The 15016-nt window shown below is 42.0% G+C and overlaps 2 protein-coding genes across 2 annotated transcripts; one reads left to right on the forward strand and one right to left on the reverse strand.

Annotated features, from left to right (window-relative positions):
* Positions 1–1127: 1127 nt before the first annotated feature.
* Positions 1128–9337, reverse strand: LOC132415893 (zinc finger protein 211-like). Its single transcript, XM_059999054.1, has 4 exons — positions 9095–9337; positions 8431–8469; positions 7692–7821; positions 1128–3658 (listed from the first exon to the last, which is right to left on the reverse strand). Exons 2-4 carry the CDS (start codon positions 8461–8463, stop codon positions 2343–2345), a joined length of 1479 nt encoding a protein of 492 aa, XP_059855037.1. The 5' UTR covers positions 8464–8469; positions 9095–9337; the 3' UTR covers positions 1128–2342.
* Positions 9338–11037: 1700 nt separating this feature from the next.
* On the forward strand, positions 11038–14132 carry LOC132416935 (vomeronasal type-1 receptor 1-like). The gene is given in 3 exon segments (XM_060000573.1): positions 11038–11096; positions 13242–13378; positions 13381–14132. Coding segments are annotated over 3 exon segments (948 nt in total).
* Positions 14133–15016: the final 884 nt, after the last annotated feature.

A 15016-nucleotide genomic window follows, 5' to 3' on the forward strand; every position in this document is an offset into this window, starting at 1 on the left:
TTTCACGGGTTTATATGTATGTAAAATTTAAATTGTATACTTCAAATAGATACAGTATATTGCATGTTGACTATACCTGAATAAAAATTTACAAAATGGTTCAAAAGAAAAATATAGATATCCCACTCTTTTCAGAAAATCAGGCCTGGCAATCCTATATTGCCTCTCTTTCTAATGACCTTGGAGGAGCAGCCTTGCCTTAGTGGTAGAAAATACTGATGAGTAATAGATTCCTTCCCACCTGAGTTAACAGGAATGTTGGCTGGTCACAGAGCCACACTATGGACTAAGGCAGCAGTCCCCAACCATTTTGGCACCAGGGACAGGTTTTGTGGAAGACAATTTTTCAGCAGACAGGGGAGGGGATTTGGGCAGTGAGGTGGGGTGTGTGATGGTTCAGGAGGTAACGTGAGCAATGGGGAGCAGCAGATGAAGCTTCACTCACTCGCCCACCACTCAGCTCCTGCTGTGCAGCCCGCTTCCTAGTAGGCCGAGGATCGGTGCCGGTCCGAGGCCAGTGGGTTGGGGACCCTGGACCAAGGGATCTCCTTTCGCTCTATGCTTGTTTCTTTGTGTAGCAATGGCCTTTAGCTGAACATCCAAGAGAGGCTATAGGAATCCAGAAAACCAATAGCTTATTTTCTTTCACAATGACCTCAGCTAAAAAAGATACACTTGCCTGGAGGTTCTGAGAATTTCTGGGCATCTGTGCCCACTGATACTGCACAGTCACAGTCAATTTGTTGATGCAATTTTAGAAGGGGCACACTCCATCTACTCCACTGCACTCTCCTCCGCTCCAGGGTTTCTTTACCAAGATGGTTCCCCCTGGCCCTAGTCTCACAGTGGCATTATCTAGTGAACTCTGGGGATCATGGCATGTGGTTCTTTTGCAGGATAACTGCTGAGCATTATGTGATATTTACTGTGAATAAGAAAAACAATTTGTGTTGTTATCAGAAGCACTGGAGGCTGTCATAACTTCCTGGCTCCTCAGGGTGTTTTCTGAGCCCACAAAAAAACCCTGATACCCAGTCCACAAATTAGGACTCTGAAACCCTGCAGTCTTTCCTAGGAGACCCTGGGTAACAATGTACATTAGGCCAAAACCAGAAAGAGAGCTATATTCTTTATTTATTTTTTTTGCAGTACGCGGGCCTCTCACCGCTGCGGCCTCTCCCGTTGCAGAGCACAGGCTCTAGATGCGCAGGCTCAGCGGCCAAGGCTCACAGGCCCAGCCACTCCACGGCATGTGGGATCCCCCCGGACCGGGGCACGAACCCACGTCCCTTGCATTGGCAAGCGAACTCCCAACCACTGCATCACCAGGGAAGCCCGAGAGCTATATTCTTAATCATACTGACATGTGAGGCACACAAAGCATGGGACCTACATGAGAGCTGTGCAGTTCTTAATGCTGGTAGAGCCCAGTTGTTTTCAGATCACCTCACATAGTGAATAGAACCCCAAGACCAAAGGTGGCTTAAACATTAATGCCTTTATTATTAAAAAATGCAGAGCAATAGGAGGCATGCAGTTCCCAGCTTTGTGACTCGGAGGCTGGGAAAATCCAAGAGAAGTGTCACCAGAAACTAACGTGTCCCTGAATATGCAGTGCTCCCTGACAAGTCACCAATAGAACTCAGACAGGGTCCACTGGGCCCAGACTAGGTCGGGTCCAGGCCCTACTTTGGAAATGAGAAGGGAATGAGGACCCCATAAGAGCTAAGACTACTCATTGCTTCCCCCGCAAATGGGGATGGGACAGAGGTCAGCTTCCCTGAGTATGTTGGGAGGTAACTTTTGCACACTGTGGACCTCCCAGGTGATAGAGATGAAATGAATTCTCCCATAGATGGCACTGACATAAAGCTGGCAAGGGTCCTGGGCAGGCAAGAAATTATAACACAGTTCCTTAAAGATTATCACATACCTGGGACTTTAGGGAAATCTTCCCACTGCAGACTTTCAGATATATGGGCTTTAATTCAGGCAGATGGCTCCCTCCCAACTTCTCTCCTCCAGTGTAATTATACTAGAACTGTACATCCCAGCATATCTACGGCTTTTCACTAGTCTGAAGGCTCTGGTATTGAATGAGATCAGATTAGCAGCTAACAGATTACCTGCATTCACTGCACTCGTAAAACACCTTCCACTGTGAACTCTCTAATGTTGAATGAGGCTGGAACTTTGGCTAAAGGATTTTCCAGTCTCCACACTCACAAGACCTTTCTCCAGTGTGAATTCTCAGATAAATGGCAGTTGGGGCATGTTCAACAGCCATTTATGGCATGTTCAACGAAGTTAGATTTGCAGCTAAAAGATTTTCCACATTCTTTTCACTGATGAGGTCGTTCTCCAGTGTGAACTCTCTGGTGGTAAATGAGACTAAACTTTCGGCTAAAAGATTTCCCACATTCATGGCATTCATAAGGCCTTTCTCCAGTATGAATTCTCTGATGTTGAATGAGGATGGATCTTTGACTAAAGGATTTTCCACACTCTCCACAATCATAAGGCCTTTCTCCAGTGTGAACTCTCAGGTGGTTAATGAGGTTAGATTTGCAGCTAAAGGATTTTCCACATTCCTGACACTCATAAGGCTTTTCTCCAGTGTGAACTCTCAGGTGGATAATGAGGTTAGATTTGCAGCTAAATGATTTTCCACACTCCTGACACTCATAAGGCCTTTCTCCTGTGTGGACTTTCCGATGTGAACTGAGGCTGGAGCTTTGCTTAAAGGATTTCCCACACTTACTGCACTCATAAGGTCTTTCTCCAGTATGAAGTCTCCTGTGGTGAATGAGAGTGGAGCTTCGGCTAAAGGATTTTCCACATTCATCACACTGATGAAGCCGTTCTCCAGGGTGACCTCTCTGATGCTGAATGAGGTTGGATCTTTGACTAAAAGATTTTCCATATTCCCTGTATTCATAAAGTTTTTCTCCAGTGTGAGCTTTCTTATGGCTATTGAGGCTGTAGCTTTGGGTAAAGGACTTCCCACATTCATGGCATTTATAAGGCCTTTCTCCAGTGTGAACTTTCTGGTGCTCAATGAGGTTCCATCTTCGGGTACAGGCTTTTCCACATTTGCTGCAATTATAAAGCCCTTCTCTAGTGTGGACTCCTTGGTCCTCAACAAGTGTGTCTATGCAGCTAAAGGCTTTCCTGCCTTCTCCCCAGTTGTGATTCATTTTTCCACTGTGAAAGACAGCCTCACACTCATTATTGTTGTTTGGGTTCTCTTCAGTGTGAGTGACTGGTTGATGGAAAAATCTCGTGCTGGCTAAGAAGTCTTTCCCTATCTCCCTACAGGAAAAGGATTTCCCTGACACATAGGTTGTGTGGCTCTTTATAAACAAGGCTCTGTCCACAGAACTTCTGATGTGTATCTCTCCAATGTGCTGCCCTTGATACTGTTGAAGGTTGGCAGAGAAATAGAATCGATTCCCACAAGTGTATGGTTTCTGCCCAAGATGTGTTCCCTGGTGATCAGGCAAGTGCAAAGTATCTCCCAAGATTGGGCCACACATCTCAAAGGGCTGGGCCTTCTGGGGAGATGAACCTGCCTTGAGAGTCCTGATCTGTGACACTCCATCTACAGAAATGCTCTGTTGAGAAGGTGCTTCCTTATCTTCTACTCCATGCCAACAGCCTGAAAATAAAGAAGTGATGATGAAGTACATGTTAACCTTATTGAGAGGGGGCAAAATCATCACAAATGTAAATTGACACATCAAAGAATCAGTCCATGAAACTGTTTTCAGGAAAAGGAAGTTGGGGTCAGCTTGAGGAAACAACTGCTGTGCCCTACTGGGTCCCTAAGGTCACAGGATGGTGCAGGCCTCACTAGGCATAGGACAAGAGTAAAGGGTGTGGCCCAGGAGAAATGCCTGTTCTACAGCTTATTCTTCTGTCAACAGCTTTTCTTTTTTTGGCCGTGCCATGCGGCATGCAGTATGTTAGTTCCCCAACCAGGGATCGAACCCGTGACCACTACAGTGGAAGCGTGGAGTCTTAGCCACTGCACTGCCAGGGAAGTCCTGTCAATGGCTTTTAGCAGGATTATATCTGCTGATGACATGTGATGCTGTTCAGAAGTCTTGTTCAGGCCCAAAAATATCTGACTGAAAAAAGGTAACAGGTGTTTAAGGATTATTAGACACGTGCACTCTTTAGGACACTACAAAATGGTAAAGCACTGAGGAGGGAAGAGTGTGAGGAATCAGTGAGGTAAACAGTCCAGAGAGGTGGGGAATAGTCTCAGCTGGAGTCAGAATACAAATGACTAGTATTAGACATGACAAGTCAGCAAAGTGTTAAGAATGGAGAAGGAAAGTTGGAGGTGAAGTGTGGCCACTGGTGATGGCATCACCAAAACAAAATTAAAACAGGACAGGTTCTTGATATGATTGATATGAACCAAGCCCTGAAGTCATGTCCTCCCCCAACTGCCATTTATCGGGATCAGGCCCCATCTGGGCCCATCTTGTGGAGAATGGGATCATATCCATCCTGGGAAGCACAGAGGACTCTTCCTCTAACCCCAGCTGAGCTACTGCATGAGAGATGGATGATACAAATCCTAAGGGAAGGACAGGAGAAGTCAGTAGCCAATACTGTCCCAGACAACTCAGACAAAACAGATCACAGGAAAGATATTTCAAATATTACAAGAAGTACCCATGGGCACAGCTAAAGGGAAGGTGGCAGAGTAGTAAAACCAGGTATTTTCCCACCTGGACAGAAACTACAATGGTAGAATCAATCTGATGTAAATACTTTGCAATGCAAAATTGCTTTAATTTAGGTCAACTGCAGCTGTTACTATTACCCTGATACAAAAAAAAAACAGGCAAAGACACTAAAAGAAACCTACAGGGCAATATATTTGATGATTATTTGTGCAAAATTAATCAACAAAATACTAGCAAACTGTATTCAGCAGCATAGTAAAAAGATTATACACCATAAACACCTGGGATTTATTTCTAGAATGCCAGGATGTTTCAACATACAAAATTAATCAGGGTAATATGTCATTTTAACAGTAAGAAAAAAACTTATTATCACCTCAATCAATGTACAAAAACCATCTGACAAAATTTATCACCCTTTTATGACGAAAATACTCAACAAATTATATATAGAAGGTAACTAGCTTAACATAATGGAAGCAAAAAAATTGAAACCCACAGCAAACATTAAACTCAATGGTAAAAGACTGAAAACGATTCCTCCAAGATCACTAACAAGAAAAGAATGCCAGCTTTCACCACTACCATTCAACACAGTATTAGAAATTCTAGACAGAGCAATTAGGCAAGAAAGACAAATAGGCATCCAAAAGAGAAAGGAAGAAGTAAAACTCACTACAGCTCATGACATCTTGAAGATTCCACCATAAAACTGTTAGAATAATTGAAGTTTGCAAAGGAAGAAGATATAAATACAAAATGAAAAAAATCAGTTATATTTCGATACATTAACAATGAACAATCTGAACGGGGAACTAAGAAAACAATTCCACATATAAAAGTACCTGTCAAGGGACTTCCCTGGTGGTGCAGTGGTTAAGAATTCACCTCCCAATGCAGGGGACGTGGGTTGAATCCCTGGTCAGGGAACTAGATCCCATGTGCATGCTGCAACTAAGAGTTCGCACGCCACATCTAAGGAGCCCACCAGCCGCAACTAAGATTTGGCACAACCAAAAAAAAAAAAAAGTACGTGTCAAAAGTATAAAATAATTAGAAATAAACTTAACCAAGGAAGTAAGATTTGTACAGTAAAAAGTACAAAACACAGCTAAAAAAAATTACAGACAATAAATGGAAAGATTTCTATACTCATAGGCTGGAAGACTTAACACTGTGAAGATGTCAATACTCTCCAAGCCATCTACATATTCAATGCAATTCCTATCAAAATTCCCATGATGTTTTCTGCAGTAATAGAAAAATTCATCCTAAAATTCATATGGAATCTCAAGGGACACCAAATTGCCAAAACAATATTGAAAAAGAACAACAAAGGTGGAAGAGTCACAATTCTAAATTTCAAATATTACTGAAAACCTACAGTAACCAAAACAGTGTGATACTGGAATCAAGGCAGACATATAGACCAATAGGATAGAATAAAGAGCTCAGAAATAAACTCTCACATATGCAGTCAAATGATTTTCAACAAGGAGGCCAAGAACATTCAATGGGGAAGGACAGACATTTTAACACATGATGCTGGGAAAACTGAATATACACATGCATAAGAAGGAGGTTGGATGGATACCGAGTACATAAATTAACTAAAAATGCATCAAAGATCTTAAGAGCTACAACTATAAAACTCTTTAAGAAAACATAGTGGAAAAGCTTCATGACACCACATTTGGCAATGATTCCTTGGATACGACAAATTCACAAGGAACGAAAGAAATACAAACTGGATTTCATCAAAATGAAAACCTTTAGTACATCAAAGGATAGTATGAACATAATAAATGGCAACTCATAGAATAGGAGAAAATATCTGCAAATCACCTGTCAGATGAAGGGTTAACATTCAGAATATATAGAGATTCCTAAAACTCAAGAACAAAAAATCCAAGCAACTTGATTCAAAAACTGGCAAAAGACTTGAACAGACATTTCTCCAAAGAAGATATACAAATGGGCAATAAGTGCATGAAAAGATGCTCAACATCACTAGGCTGTCAGGGAAATGCAAATCAAAATACAATGAGATACCACTTGACATTACTTAGGATGGTTATTACTCAAAAAAAACAGAAAAGAAGTGTAGGCAAGCATGGGAGAAATTGGAACCTTTGTGAAGCTGCTATGGAAAACAGTATGGTGATTCTTCAAAAAATTTAAAAAAGAATTATCATAAAATGCAGCAATTCTGATTCTGGGTATATACTCAAAAAGAACTGAAGCAGGGACACTAAAAGATATCTGCACACCCATGTTCATAACATCATAATTCACAAGAGCCAAAGGCAAAATCACCCAACTGTCTACCGATAGAATAATGGGTAAACAAAACGTGGTATATACAATGTTATTCAGTCATAAAAAGGAAGCAAACATACTACAACATAGATGAACCTTTAAGATACTATGCTAAGTAAAGTAGGCCGGACATCAAAGGAGAACTACTGTCTGATTCCACACACATGGGATACTCATAATAGGAAAATTCATATTTACAGAAAGTAGAATGGTGGTTATCAGTAGATGAGGGAAGTTACTGATAAAGTAAAACGAACTTAAGGAAAGGACCTCTCAAGATCATCTGTGTAAGCAGTGACTATATAAGTGACTACACTTCCAGGCACAGTCAGGAACAAATAAATGTGAGGTACAGGAAGGGAGCAATACTAGGGTGCCATGGAACTAGACAGTCACCCAGCGAGAGAGAGGGCATGACAGGTGGGATCCATTAGGCTGACCTAAAGAACAGCGATACCTAATCCTTCCCTGTGAAGCTTCGGGGCAGGAGGTGCTGGAGTGATAAGGATGAGAAGTAGACATGCACTCAGCTCAACCTTTGAACCACAGCACATACCCAGGCAACTGGGAAAGGAAGCAGTACCCATGGTTTAGATGGAGACATACTTGACCCCGGAGAAAAGAGGAAGGCCAAGCCTTGCCCAGGGCATAGGGGCAGGTGTAAGAGCTTACCCAATGAAGATGTAAGTGCAAAATTCTCCAGCATCACATCGTGGTACAGGCATCTCTGAGCCTCATCAAGGAGAGCCCATTCCTCCCAGGAGAAATACAGGGCCACATCCTCAAAGGTCACACTTCCCTGCTAGGACAGAGACAGATGAAATCATCAACAACCTCACTCCTGAAGACCCACAATCTATCTCCTCACACATCTACCCCATGTCCATCCTCCTCCTAAGATCTCAGAGGAGATCCCAGATCCTGGTGCCATTGGTGTCTGCTGTCTTCTCATACTCCCAGCACTGTGTTCACTCTGCTGTCCACTCTGCAACCACATGGGGCCTGTTAAGACCTAGATGCGTACACCTCCCTCATCTGATCCAGACCTCCCACTGCCTGCAGAACAGATGCCTAACCTCACAGGCAGTCATTCCAAGTCTGACTCTTACTCCCCACACCCAGTTTGTTCTCACCAGAAAGGAAGGAGACCTGCAATTCCCTAAACCAGCTTAGCCTCACCTCCAAGCACTTCCCGTTTTAGTGATAAGCTTCTACATCTCTTTCCATTGGTGGCCTGAAATGGGAACCCCTCCATCAAACCCCTGGACTCAACTCAGGACCCTGAGCTAATGTTCTCTAAGGTCCCCACACACAAAGGTTGGGAAAATGGCACGTGACAAGTCTCATGACACCACAAATTTGGAGAAAATAGGGGTTGGGACCAGTGAGGGAGGACGAAACCGCCACTTACCTGATTAGGTTCCAAAAGCACTTCCGCAGCCATGGAAACCTGTGGGAAGAGGCAGGTCTTAGAGGGATGTGAGCATGGCATCCTACTAGGGGCTCAGGCCTTCCCTGCACCCCTGGGAGTCACCAGAGCCAGGTAATCTCGGACCGACCATCTAACCTCTGTATTGACTCTCAGCAGTTTTGTGTCCTTGGGGAAAAAACCCCAAACGCCCTCTGCCGCAATGTCCTCAGCAGCCCTACAATTTGTGCTTCCACTGAACAGACTCTGGGTATTTTTTCAAACTTAACTTAGATCATGTCCCTTTTACGCAAAAATTTCCATGGCTCCAAGAGCCCTAAGAAGGAAGGTACAACTCCTCAGCCTGTCACTGCAGGTGCGACTCTACCCACACTTTGTTCCCTGCAGAAGCAACACGGACCCCAGTTTTCCCCAATCCTCCCGGCTCAATCCGACCTCCCAGCCTTTGCACCTGCCGGTGCCTCCACCTGTGACCCTCTGCCACGCGCCATCACACCGTCTGTCAGAAACAGGGCCCCACACACGGCCACCTCACCGTCCTGGACACCGGGGCCTGGGCTGCGGGCACGAGAGCAGGCGCCCCGCACTCGGGGCTTTAGTGTCTGGTGGGGCGAGGGCGGTGAGGACCCGCAGAACGAGCGTTTACCTGAGGCGGGTCCCTCGGCGCCGCCGCCGCCACCTGAGCCACAAGCCGGGGCAGAGAGGGGACAGCCGAGCGTCCCGAACGGACCGGGCACCAACGTCTCCAGACCGGCCCCGCAAGCGGCGATGTGCCCGACTATAGAACCGCCTCTAGTCACTGGGGACAAAGCCTCTTCCCGCGCCTCCTCTGTCTGTCTCCCCAATACAGACTCTGCGCTCTGACCCCAAGGACTGCCAAAATGACCGCCACAAAATACAGGAAGTCTCGTCTTCGCCCAGTGCGCCCTCCCGGAAATGCCGAAAGTCTGGATGTTCATTGGGTGTTCTTCACTGCCGCTCAGCGCATAGCTTTCTGGGTAATGGAGTTCCCGCCGGCACACAGGCCCGCAGGAGCGGCGCCTTTGCTGGAATCTCCCAGGGAAAGGGTCAAGCAATGCCACGGGGCTGCTCAGAGCTGAAGGCCTTGTTCTTCTAGGTCGGAGAGAAGCTTCGCTTCCTTTCAAAGGGGCGAAGGCCAATTTCTGGGGAGCCCGAAGTGCATTTAGAAATCCTTCAATGCTATTGATCTCTGAAGTGTTTAGAAATTCGGATTCCATGCGAACATTGTCTGGTAGATGTTAACATTGTCTGGTAGATGCAAGTGATTATACATTATCCTATTGTCCTGTAAATGCACGCAGACTGAGGCATTAAAGTCATTTTTGTGAGCTTTAGTACGTTTTGTCTGGGAATTTAAAGAAAAGGAAAAAATCACCTGGGCCACAGTAGACAAGATAGAGGAGGCATATTGGACGGCTCTGACGAAGCCGGATGTGGTGGGATCCGGGCCTCTCCTTCCTGGTAGTCAACGATTAATGATTATGCCAACTCAGTGAGAAACACCATCTTATCCATAAAACATTAAATCATTTTATCTAAAAAACATAAATCTGTTTAACACATGCACATTCCTTTTTGTACTACACAGCTGACAGTTTCTCTTGTATGAAATATAACATTGGCTATTGTTTATTAAGGAGTACTACTCTCTGTACATTTATAAAATAGAAAGTTGTTGATAAACAAAATTTAACTGACTACATGTTAAAGATCTAAATGGGGGCTTCCCTGTTGGTGCAGTGGTTAAGAATCTGCCTGCCAATTCAGGGGACACGGGTTCGAGCCCTCGTCCGGGACGATCCCACATGCCGTGGAGCAACTAAGTCCCTGCGCCTCAACTACTGAGCCTGTGCTCTAGAGCCCATGAGCCACAACTACTGAAGCCCGCACACCTAGAGCCTGTGCTCGGCAACAAGAGAAGCCACCGCAATGTGAAACCCGCACACTGCAACAAAGAGTAGCCTCTGCTCCCGGCAACTAGAGAAAACCAGCGTGCAGGAACCAGGACCCAACGCAGCCAAAAATAAATAAACTAATTAATTTTAAAAAAGAAAGAAAATAGTTTTCAAAAAAATTAAAAGTATATAATCATGAATGTATCTCTTAAACATGAAATTCATTCATGAGCAGAGCATGTATGTGCATTTCACACCTACAAAAATAACAGTGACATCAAACACATGGTCAGAGTTTATGCATAACAAATTTCCTCCCCCCCAAAAATTTCCTTTTTAGATCATTTGAATCACGATCCAGTCATTTTGTCTTTTAGACCAGTTGTAATTAATATTTCTCTCTCCTTCAAAACTTGTTTTCGTGAAGAAAATGGATCATTTGTACAAGATCATTTCCATCATTCTACTATCTAATTGCAGCTGTTTTATATTGTCTAACACCTTCTTCCAAATGGCCAATAAATGCATAATTTGCTCCAAAGGGTGATCTAATGTTTGTTCATATTTTTGTCAAGGATAGTTCCCAGGTGGTACAATGTCCTTCTCATTGCCTACAATGGAGAGCCATTATGACAGGCTGTATTTAACCCTTTCCGTGACATGAGGATTGATCATGAGGATTGATCAGCACAACCATGTGCCCCAATATCAGTTTCCCACAGCCTGTCATCGGTTGGTTGCAGCTGTCACTGATGATCATTCTGTAGATCCACTACTATACTAGAGGAAGCAGAATGTTAATATTCTATTACAATTTTTGTATTTTCACTTAGAATCCTTCTAAAAAAACTTTTCTGCATCCTCTATTTGATTACCTTGAAATAGTCTGTACTGGAAAGACAGTAGAAATCATTCATATTTCCCTTTATTTTTATGTTTCCAGAATAAATAGTCAATTCCTTAACTTTCTGAAAGCTTTCTGACTCTGGCTTTGTAGCATCACGAGCATGTGGTTACTTAAAGTACTTGATGTATTTAAAACTTGTCCAGGTAATTTTCTTTGAGATTTAATTTGTACCATAACTGTGGAGGGGGATGCTTTTCAAGTTGAATCCTGTGTCATCCTCATTCTCACGTGACCCCAGTTGTGTGGTAGACTGTCCTTGTGTCCTGGATTGAATAGATGTTCCATCTTGAACATTTCCTGCACTAGATCTGGAATTGGCAAATTTTTTAAAGATGCTATTTTCTTTCATGAGAAAGTGCATTTGGAGAACACAGCCTGAGTAATTTGGATGGTAATTACTCAGAACAGGGCTATCATCTGTAGATCCCTTTAATGAGAGGAGATACAATATACATATATGGTTTAAACATGGTTTAAACAAATACAGATCAAGTTTAAGTTCATTCTTCCAAACAAGTTTAAAATGATATAATTTTTCCTTAAATTGTTTCCTTTCAATTTTTCTAACTTTTGATCAAACTGTGACGAATCTCTTGTATAATGTACTTATTAATTTTAAATATAAATATTTTCTTGAAATATAAACATGAGTAAATTTTTTAAATCTCCGTAAGGATTTTCCACAGATATGTTTCAATACAAATGTACAGTCAAAACTGTTTTTTAAAATGTACTTGGGGAATTCCCTGGCGGTCCTGTGGTCAGGACTCTGTGCTTCCACTGCCAGGGGCCGAGGTTGGATGCCTGGTCTGGGAACTAAGATCCTGAAAGCAGTGCAGTGCGGCCAAAAATAAAAAAAGTACTTTAAGTATTACTATTTTGTATGGATAGACTACAACTTTATTACACAAAGAGATTTATATATTTGTTTTACTTTTGTCATTAAATTTGATTGATTGTTTTAATTTTATTTTGATATAATATAGTTTAATAAATAAGTAAAATATTTATATTTACCCCAAAGTCAAAATTATAATTGAGGTAAATTAATTCAGATATATCTAGTTTCTATTCGTCCCTCCACATTGTTTAATCTCTGCCCGTCTATATCATTACTTATTGAAGGTTATAGTTCATTCTTTAATTGTTTTTAATGTAATTGTATAGATAGATAGGTAGAGAGAAAATGTGTATTTATCTACATTATTTATATTCTTATTCCTTCACAATCATAAGAATAATTGTAGAATACTAAACATCTTTTAACCCACTTGCCTTTTCTCACTTAAGAATATATCCTGAAGGTAATTTCATACATGGAGGAAAATGATCTTCATTCAGTTCATGGCTGTAGGAAAATATGTTCTGTGAATGGTGCATCCTTTATTCAAATACCTCTTCATATGAACACTTGTATGAATTCCATCTCAAGACCTTTATTAATAACCACTGCACCCATAAGTATGTACTCCTATAATCCAGTTAAATTAAGAAAATGTGTTACCAAAAGAGAGGAAATCATGTGCTATGTTTAGCAGTAGATACAGCTGAGCAGAAGAAGGTGACACATTTATGTTCATTTATCTTTCTAGCATTTATTCATTTATTTCTATCTCAAATTAAAATCAATATCTCCTAGATATGAAAGTGAAGGGTTGGACTTCCCTGGTGGTGCAGTAGTTAAGAATCCACCTGCCAATGCAGGGGACACAAGTTCGAGCCCTGGTCCGGGAAGATCCCACATGCCTGGAGCAACTAAGCCCGTGTGCCACACTACTGAGCCTGCGTACCACAACTACTGAAGTCCGCACGCCTACAGCCCATGCTCTGCAACAAGAGAAGGCTCTGCAATGAGAAGCCCGCACGCCACAGCAGAGTAGCTCCCGCTCACTACAACTAGAGAAAGCCCACCGAAGACCCAACGCAGCCAAACAAAAATTAAAAAAAAATAAAGAAGAAGAAAGTTAAAGGCATGTCAACCTGGAAATGGAAATCATCTTCCTCACTCAGACTGGAGTTGTGATCCTGGGAAACTCCTCCCTCTTTTGTCTTTTAAACTTCACTTTGTTGACTGGATAGAAGTTGAGATCCACAGATCAGATTATCAACCACTGGCCTTAGCCAACAACTTGTCTCTCTTCTCCATAGGGATCCCACAGACAATGGCAGCTTTTGGATTGAAATATTTCCTGGATGATGCTGGATGTAAACTTGTCTTCTATTTACACAAACTGGCCAGAGGGGTTTCTCTCAGCACTACCAGTCTTCTGAGTGGTTTCCAGGCCATTAAGTTTTGCCCCAGAACCTCTTTATGGGTGGACTTCAGAATTCGATCCACAAAGTGTATTGGTTTCTGTAGTTTTCTTTTCTGGATCCTACAACTCTTGGTAAATGTCTGTATTCCTATTAGAGTAATTGGCCCAAGAAGTAGCAAAAATATAAGTGTAAAAACAAATTATGGATACTGTTCCCCACTCATGCCTGATAAATTTATCAGCTTATTACGTGTAATTATATTATCTTACACGGATGTTATATGTTTGGGCTTCATGATCTGGAGTAGTGGGTACATGGTCCTTTTCCTGCACAGGCACAAGGAACAAGTCCAACACATTCACAGCAACAGACTCTCCCCCAGACCTTCCCATGAGGCTACAGACACGCACACCACCCTGATTCTAGTGAGCTCCTTTGTCTACTTTTATTGTCTCTCTTCCATTTTGAGTCTTTGCATTACTCTTATTGTGAATCCAAAACAGTAGCTAATGGACACGTCTGTGCTAATAGCATCACTTTACCTGCTTTCCTTTGTGTTCATCAGCAGTGACACCCATGTCTTTAAGTTCTTCTGTGATTTCTGAACCAGGAAAAAAAGTTTCCTAATCTAGCTCAAATAGCTATAAGTCTTATGATTTCTCCAGTTGGATCAATATTAATTTGTATTTTTAATTTTTTAAATTACATGATTGTCGGTCCAAATTATTCTGCTAGAATTGGGAATATAATAGTAAATAAGAACAACCCTTGCTAAATAAGCAAACAACAGATCTATACACAAATTTTGAATTCCCTTTTACTAAACAAACAAAAAAATGGAATACATATATATATATATATATGAATACACAGGCAAACACAGAGAGATGCATTCATGTGCAGACAGAATTCATAAAAGTTACCATGGCATAAACATTGCTTTTCTCCACAAGATAGAATTATCAGACTTTTCACTTTGCTAAACCAGAAACAACAGCCTCTAAGTGGAGTCGCTCCTGCTAACACCAAGACTTAATACCTAACATAGCTGCAGTTATAACCTTCCCCAGAAATGTAATCAGAAGCAGTAAGTGTGGAATTGTGAAGTCGGTACCAATTGGACCATCTGTCACAAGGGCCGTCTCCATTTCTCAAAGGAAGATGAGGTAACCCACCTCAAAAGAACTTTTTTCTCCAAAGGGAGATGACCTTATGTGAAATAATCCTTTTTTGTGTTTATGACTTCCCTGTGTTGCCTTTAAAAATCTTTCCCTTTCCGTGGAGCTTTGAAGCTCCTCTCTACTTGCTACATATGATGCTGCCAAATTCATAAATCATTCAATACACACATTTAGATCTTTAACATGTAGTCAGTTAAATTTTGTTTATCAACAACTTTCTATTTTATAAATGTACAGAGAGTAGTACTCCTTAATAAACAATAGCCAATGTTATATTTCATACAAGAGAAACTGTCAGCTGTGTAGTA

Source organism: Delphinus delphis, chromosome 20, assembly GCF_949987515.2.
Source record: "Delphinus delphis chromosome 20, mDelDel1.2, whole genome shotgun sequence".
NCBI classification, from domain to species: Eukaryota; Metazoa; Chordata; class Mammalia; order Artiodactyla; family Delphinidae; genus Delphinus; species Delphinus delphis.